Genomic DNA, 8,487 nt, shown 5'->3' on the forward strand with positions numbered 1-8,487 from the left:
TGGCGTGATACAACTTAGTACATGTTTGATTGCTTTTTGGGATACGTCTATTTTGGAGTTGTAGCCCCACCTGGAGAAAATTCCACCAGCCACCACTGATTATTAGGATAAAGTGTGTGTTGTTGTGTTTGGTGAAAATATGCACAAAAAAGACCCACAAAAAATTGTGCAGTAAAAAAATAGCTTAGAAGAAACGCTTGCTGAGCGCCGGCTGTTTGAGTATGCACGCTTTCCCAGCTGCAGGTGCTTCTCACCTCCACGGGGGCTCTAAGACCTGGTTTCAAAAAGTGCCGTGTCAGAGACTCCGATCACCAGTGACGTGTAAACGAGCGGCCAGATCGCAACAAAAATGTTGCGGTTTCACTGATAACCAGCTCTGTGTAAACGGGACCTATAATACAGTTTTACAAACAGTGAAGATGAAAATAAGTTGTGATTTTCACACAAAACTCGTCATTTGATCTTAAATATTTATAATTCAGTGAGACTGCATCAGAAAATGTAATTTCTCTTATAATTTTGAGTTGCCAACAACATTTAACAAAAATTTGTATTTAGTACATTAGTTCTTTGTTATAATAATGCTTCTTAGCAATAAACCATATACCAGTGGAAAGCCTGTCGATTTCCCTTTTAAATGCTGCCACATTTGTAAGGAACAAGCACTGGTGAGATGAGCAGTAGAGCTGAGTATGTGGGTTGTGCACATGAAAYATTTAAACAGCTTATTCTRCTGTTGGTATTGCAGGGTTTCCCCCAGAAAACGTACTAAAGCCTGTTATCACAACGTCAGCTGACGCCACCTCCAAGCAGACAAAAACCATTTAGATACACTGGGAAACCCTGTACTGACACTTGTTTTGATTTGTGCTGTCAATCAGGTWCCTGGTATAAGAAGCATTGTTATAACAAATAATCTACCAAACACACATTTCCTTACATTTTGTGCTAACTTTAGCTTCCAACAGCTGCAGCCCACGGAGGTACCACCTTCTGTTAGGGTGGGATGGTATGAGTATCCAAGGTTCACACTAAAACGATAAATGACTGAAAGTGAAGGAACCAACGTTTTAATAAAAGAAACAAATGGCCGACAAGCTAAAACAAACTGAATGCACCAGACYAGAGCAAGACAAGGACCACAAGAASAAAACCAGGAAGATGGGAGGACAGAACAGCCTCAGTGTGGGCAGGGAGTGGTGATTACTAAATGGGTGTAGCTGAAACTAATGAGCAGATTAAGAACAGGTGTGAACGATAGAAGGCAAAGCAGACGGTGAGGAAACTAGCAGAAGAAATGAAACAAACATGTCACAAACAGAACAAGTCAAGCTAAAAAATAAAACACCAAACCCTAACCTGACAACACTTAACGTCTTCCATGTGAACTTCAACACACTTCTGAGAAAACAACTCAGCCTCAGAMTAATAAAACACTGAAGTATGTGTGAAAGGGTCAGTTCTACCTTCTGTATTTTCTTGGGGTCTTTGATTGGCCCTTCTCGTAGGGGGACTTTCCCAAACAGYTTCCAGCCMGGTTCTCTTGGCTCAGCGGGCCGATTTTCCTTCACCTTTTTAGCAAACAGGTTCCTGAGGGACACAGGGACAGAGAGAGGGTAATATTACACAGAGCAGATAGCAACATCTGAGACAGCTGGTTACTAAAAAAAACTAAGCACAAATTACAGGGATGAGAAAAGAATTAAACAAGTCGTGTTTYCCAAATGCATAACATTATTCAGTCACCGTTTCTTCTGTATTCACATTAGGTCTGCCTTCTCTGCAGTGGCATCACCCAGCAACATCACATCAACACAAGAATGAGAAAAAAACATTTATATTTCTTCTACCTGGAATTCCATCAGCCCTCACAAAGCTGAAGGGAAAACTCCCCGTTTTCAGTAAGGTTCATTGCACCAATGAGCCAGCTAATCCTCTGATCTGTAAACACAGTTTGCTGGAATGGAGCTGTTTTTAATTTAAAAAAAAAACATGAATCTGTGTGAAATAGGGTTGGGCAATATTGGCAAAAAAAATAATCACGATTAATTGTTGCATTTAGCCGATAACGATTAATTTGAYGATTAATGCCCTGGAGTCCCTGGACACCCTTATGTCCTAGTCACATGACCTATTTAGTGGGAAAGATTTGCTCTTCATAAAAATCTGTTCCAAATTGTGTCAAAATTACAGACTTCAGGTTACACATCATATTTTAAATTGTGTTGATAGATAAATAAATTACAGAACTTTTTTAATATTCATCATATTTGAAGCGGAGAGGAACACTGAGCGGACTGACTGGAGAAATCTCCTCTGGTGGCATCAACCGTATTAATCGTCAAGTGCCAAAAGTTAATCGATTAATGTTCTTCTGACGATTAATTGCACACAATACGATTACGCCCAACCCTAGTGTGAAAAGACTTTAAAAATAATCAAAATACTTCCTCTCTGAACCCCTAACAGGTAAAACAAAGGGCTGCAACATCAAAAACAGGGGTGGATAAAATAATCGATTCCGTAATGCATTGCAATAAACATTTTTTGCGATTCGATATCGATTCAGAAAATCCTCTGAATCGATTCGATCCCCTGGTCAGTTTGCGCTTCGGTTGGGAATGATCCGGAACCATTTTAACTGTTTCAGKTTGGTCAGTGATGATCACAGGAGCGTCGCGCATTGGTCAAAACAAAAACGTTTTAAAAAGAGACAAAATGGTATCAGTAGAAAAGATTGGCTTCTCATCATCTGTTGAGGCAGGACATCTGCCTCGACCGATGATGCAGTCTCACAGTCTGCTGGCTTCTTTAGATTTATAGTTTTTTTGTGTACAGTGCCCTGAGACAACAATTGTTGTGACTTGGCATTATATGAAACTAAATTGAATTGAAATTTAACTGAATCAATCTCCACAAAAGGCCTGCAAATCAGCCACTGTCCCCTTTTGCTCTGCTGTGAGCTCTACCTAATGTCCAGTTAAAACAAGTTTGTATTGTTCAATGTTTTTCAATAAAACAGGAATGAAACATTGAAGGTATATTGTGACCATATAATACCCGACAGTGTCAGCTATTTGAAAATTTGGTATCGGTATTTTTTCTGTACAAAAAACAGAACTTTCCATGCCCCTCTTGAATTGGAATTTATTGAAATTAATTATATACCAATTTGTTTATCCACAAAAGTCCAGTTTTCAAATTAAATGTTGCTGAAACAGCAAGTTTCTCAGTGGATCTGTGCTTGACCAGGTGGAGTAGTCGAACACAGATCCACTGATCCTTCAACACAGCATCTTCAGAAGACATGCTGATAAAATAAATTTTAAAAATATATATTTTTCCATACACAGTGTGTATTGAACCTAAAGCACTGTATTGAACAATTTGATACAGATGCATGTATTGTTACACCCCTTTTATATAAATACATACAAATATTTGTCATCACATAGCACCAATTGCAGTTATTGCAAAGTAAAGGTAAATGGTACTGAACTTATAGAGTGCTTTACAAGTCCCTCTGGACCCCACAGTGCTTTACACTTACAGACATTCACCCATTCACACTCACATTCACACACTGATGGTGGTAAGCTACACTGTAGCCACAGCTGCCCTGGGGCACACTGACAGAAGCGAGGCTGCCATGCACCGGCGCCACCGGACCCTCTGACCACCATCAGTAGGCAAGGTGGGTAAAGTGTCTTGCCCAAGGACACAACGACTGAGACGGCTGGACGGGGGATCGAACCAGCAACCTTCCGGTTCCAGGACGACTCCCCTAAAGTGGCAAATAATTGCTGACAGTTTTACTAACAACTGCACATAAGATTTTGCCCAACCCTACATGAAACTCTATCCCACAGACCTTCACACCCTCATTTGTTTGTCTAACAGCCGTTTACATAAAATTCTGTGGTTATTTGTCAGTAAAATAGCTTCAGCAGCAGCTAGCTAGTTTTACAATGGCATCGATCCACTTGGGTAGTGAGTCTGCTCAGAAACAATATTTAAATCCATATTCACTTGTCAGTACAAACTGAGCACACCTGTTTCCAAATGAAGTGACAAAGCTTTCAACAACTTTCTTTTGTTCCCTCAAACAACTCCATAAACAGAAAGCCTCAAGTTCTGAAGAGGAAGACACTTGTGGAGCAACATTTAACACTTAGCTGCAGAGGACTTTGTCCTTTGAGTAGGGGTGTAAGAAAATATCGATACACTGAAATATCGCGATATTTCATTTCCCGATACTGTATCGATATTCTAAAGCCCTGTATCGATTTTTTATTAAGGTTTAAAATGTCAACTTTCCTGCCAGCCGTTCATTTTATGTTGTAGTTCAGCCTCTGACCACTATTTGGCAGCAGTGAGCCAGCCATTTGTCTACTCTACGTCTCGAGGTAGAGGCTATTGTTAAGTGTTGGGTGACCATATTGTAAATTAATACTAAAAACTAAAAGCTGCAAAAAATATATTTTCAAACTATTTATTGACAAATTTAGTCTAATAATTGAAAACATGGATGAAATAAGAAATATGAAACAAATAAAATAAAAYACATACAAAGCAGAACACAGCTAAATGTATCAAAAGTATGTCTCTGTAATATTAGAATTTTCTGAGACAATGAATTTTGGTTTTTTATTTTTTCCCAGTAAGAGGTTTTTATTTAATAGAATTTTAGGACAAAAGAACTCGCAATATATTGCAATATATCGCCTTGCTTATAGTATCGCAATATATCGGGATATATCGTATCGTGACCCCTCTGTCATGATATGTATCGTATCGCCAAATTCTTGCCAATACACAGCCCTACCTTTGAGTACAAAGACGTCTACTGTAATCAAGAAATATCAGCTCTGAGCAGACTGAACATGACTGAGAGGCAAAGTAAAATATTTGAGGCCTCTGGCAACAAAACATGTTGCAAGAACCTGATTTTAGCCTTATCAGTAAAACTGTGCTATTCTTAGAAGAGAAACATAAGCTGTAATCAGGGAGTGTTGAACTATTAAACTACAGTGATAACAGAAGTACAATGCCAAGGTCAAAGGTCAACGTGTCACACCTTTAATCAGCAAACCTGCCTTTTAGTCCCGACTGACAGAACACAGTGTTCAACTGAACAGAACAGGATGTCTTCAGCTTTGGTTTAGGCCTTCAAACCAACAGAATTTGCATTTATTCCAGGCTAAATGTGCTGCAGCGTGACGGCTGAAAGGTTAAGGCTCCAGTCGAACGCGCACACAGAACCTTCAGAAAGTCCAGCAGGATGTGTTCGGACGTTCTGTCAGAGCTCCACTGATTTGATGTCAAGTCTCTCAGGAATATCAGGACTTCAAGAACTGCCCAGTCCTGATGTCTGTAAATAAGGTGATAAAGTGTCCCAGAGGCTACGACTGAGCCGACAATCAGGACAGATGGTATGGAAATACCAAACRTGCCAGGACAGGCAGAGAACACAAAGTTTTTCCCACGCAAAACACCAATGAGGCGGACGGAGAACTGCTGCGGGCTGTTTTCTAACAGTCAGGACGAACACACCTAATCATACAGACGGTGGGAGCAAACACAGATGAAGGATTTTATAATCTGTTGATCAAAGAAACAAACCCTTGTGAATCTACAGGAGTAAAATAAAATATCCCAGCACATGTTCTAGTTTAATGATCCTACCTGTCAATGAACAGAAGTAGTGAGGGAGCTGCCATCCCGCTGGGACACAAAACTACCGCAAAATCCACAAGAAACTTGGAAACTTTGTAAGATCTAAAATAAACAAACAACAAAAAAAGGAGGGCAACTCTTCAGACAGAGCTCTCCCTCAGATAACAATCAGGGTATCCATACTTTAAACTGCAGTAAATCTAAACAGTCCTCACAGCAGCAGAGTTCAGGCAGAGTGAGACRGAAACACACTCCTCCTGAGTGTCCCGCCCACACAATCACAAGCTTCATCTCTGATGGGAGGGCAGGAAGACTCTGAAAGGCCTGAGAGGGAATCACTAACAACTTTACGAGGTGAATGATGTTTGAATGTTTGAACAACACAGCATCAGATCTCATCCAATCAATCAAGATAAATTTGTATAAAGAAAGTAAAGTAAATGTACCTTATTAATCCCAACAGGGAAAATACAGTAGGTCTCTGCGTTTTCCCCCTCACACATGTGGAGCAGTGGGCTGCCATCTAAAAGGCACCAGGGGAGCAGCTGGGGCATTAAGGGCCCAGAGTGGGGTAAAGAAGTGCTACCCACCCACATTTACGTTGATGGTCTGGGAGTTGAACCGGTGACCTTTCAATCACAGGTTCACCTTCTCTAACCTCTGCTCTGCCACTCCCCTAAATATAAATAACAGTTTCAAAGCTAAAAGGCCACTTACAAAACAGACTTTTTACTTAGATTTGGTGCAAGAGTGCAAAACATTACAAACAAAACTAGAAGCATTTGGTGCAGCGGTCTGCCGATACCGATACTGGGCTCGATGCCAGAACTATCTGGAACCGATGCCAAGTATATGTATGGACGTTCACATTATATCTTGAATTCAACCTCCATTAAACCTTGCTCGTCTCTGGAAAAAAAATCTGTTTTAAAAGACAAAAGGAGTCCAGCAATTTGTTTGACTTAAAGGGATCCACAATTAGTTGTAACATTAAACTTTATTTGATAAACATTTATTTTAACTGTAAAATAAAAACCGTAAAAATACTGTAGGCTGTTTAGTTTTGTAATTTTTTTAAATATATTTTTAACACAGATGGATATATGCTCGCTTGAGGTGGTTTTGGATTTTCCGGGGGGAAAAAAAGTTAATGCGCAAAAGGGGAGATGGAAACACATTTGCCAAATAAGTTCTGATGTAGCAAATATTTACCTCCATCAGCTGTTCCTGCTGTCCAATAATTGTTGAATTTCTTTTTCTACGTCCTCAGACGGCATGCAACATCACCAATAGTAGTTGATGTGACAGAATAATTACAACTTTCCTGCTAGTAGCAACACTTTCCTCCTAACTTCTCTCCATTGTCCTGAGATGAGTATCCCTGTGAGTTTGAGACTTTACTTCCTGTTTACTACAGCCATGCGTAACATCAACGTCTGATGTAATTACACTTKGTGTAGCCTGGTTGATTCACTCCAAACCAGTTGATGGAAACAAAACTGATGTGCATTTCTTTTTTAGCGACATTTTAAAAGTTCACTCAAAATGCACATTAAAATTGGATGAAACACAGCTARTAAAGTGAAACAATAAAGGCTTTGATAAACTAAGAATTCACTTCCATCAACAGAGCCGTGTCAACCAAGTCAGTGAGTTCAATACAGTAAAACATGAACTCACCTGTTGAACAAGCTCGCCAGAGGTCCCAGCTTCTTCAGCCTTCCATCTTCCTGCTGATCAATACCCAWCTCCACATGCAAATGCCCAGGACTCCACGAGTCTCCAGGCGACGAAGACAACGTCACGTCGGAGAAGTGAGCCGAGCCGCCGTGATCCGTCTCAAAGGTTACGACGGCGCTGGAGTCAGACGTGACGGTAAAATCCAAGATGTCTTCATTAGAGACCGACAGCTCCGTGCTCATGCTCGACACGCTGCACATGGAGATGTCGTCGCTGCGGTTCAAGGCTCCGCTGGCGACACCCAACCCTGCGGTGGGGGGTAATCTGAGGTTGGTGCTGAAGAGGCGGATGGAGTCGTAGCCACTGCGGGGGAAGGTAGAGGACTTGTGCATGACATTGCTGTCGGACGGATTGTCGTCGAGTGTTAACGTAGCAGGCGAGTCTCTACTGGCGTCCAGCGTGAGGCGGCCATCACCTGATTGTCTGTGGAGGACGGGGTCCGGAGGGTTGACCTCTAGAGTGGGGATTCCTGAGTCCTGAGAAGTCAAGCTGTGGCRGTCCAAGTCTGAGTAACTTTTTTGAGGGCTGCTGTAGTAGATGGGGGTGGTGGAGCAGGAAGGTATCAATCTGGGCAGGACGAGTTCACTTTGTGGAGCTGAACTGGACTCTCCGTTGGTTTCACTGTGGAGGTCAGAGGGGGGAAGGTCTTTGCCCGCAGAACCATTTCCCACTATGGTTCCTCCATCTGTAAAGAGACTAACTGTCATTAAAGTTTAATACTAAACTGACAAAAGTTAAAGTCTAACTAGAGAATTCAAAGTGCTGAACGTAGAGATCAACTGATACAAGGTTTTTAAGGCCAAAGCCAATTATTTTGACATCATTTTAACTGATTCCCAATTCTTGAAGCCAATATTGCTTTTTCTTCCTCTRTTTCAGAGGTGCCCAAAGTGGGGCCCGTGGGCCAAATTTGGCCCGCCAAGCCATTTGATTTGGCCCACTAGCAGTAATCCTGGTTACTAGATTGTAATCTCTTGTTTTATGTAGAAATACTATTTGCACTTAGTCTTTTCAAACACTGGTCCAACTATAGGTACAAGGAGCGCTAGTCAGATGAACTTAACTCATGGT

General features: G+C 41.2%; 1 protein-coding gene across 1 annotated transcript in view; it reads right to left on the minus strand.

The window, feature by feature from the left end:
- The window catches only part of tbc1d14 (TBC1 domain family, member 14), a gene marked incomplete in the record, with an annotated part of 48,559 nt that overhangs the window by 35,430 nt on the left and 4,642 nt on the right, over nt 1-8,487 (minus strand). The window contains 2 exon segments of the mRNA XM_014017245.1: nt 1,467-1,590; nt 7,357-8,101. Coding sequence (XP_013872699.1) covers nt 1,467-1,590; nt 7,357-8,101 — 869 coding nt within the window.

Source organism: Austrofundulus limnaeus, unplaced genomic scaffold (genome assembly GCF_001266775.1).
Source record: "Austrofundulus limnaeus strain Quisiro unplaced genomic scaffold, Austrofundulus_limnaeus-1.0 Scaffold164, whole genome shotgun sequence".
In the NCBI taxonomy this organism is placed as follows: Eukaryota; Metazoa; Chordata; class Actinopteri; order Cyprinodontiformes; family Rivulidae; genus Austrofundulus; species Austrofundulus limnaeus.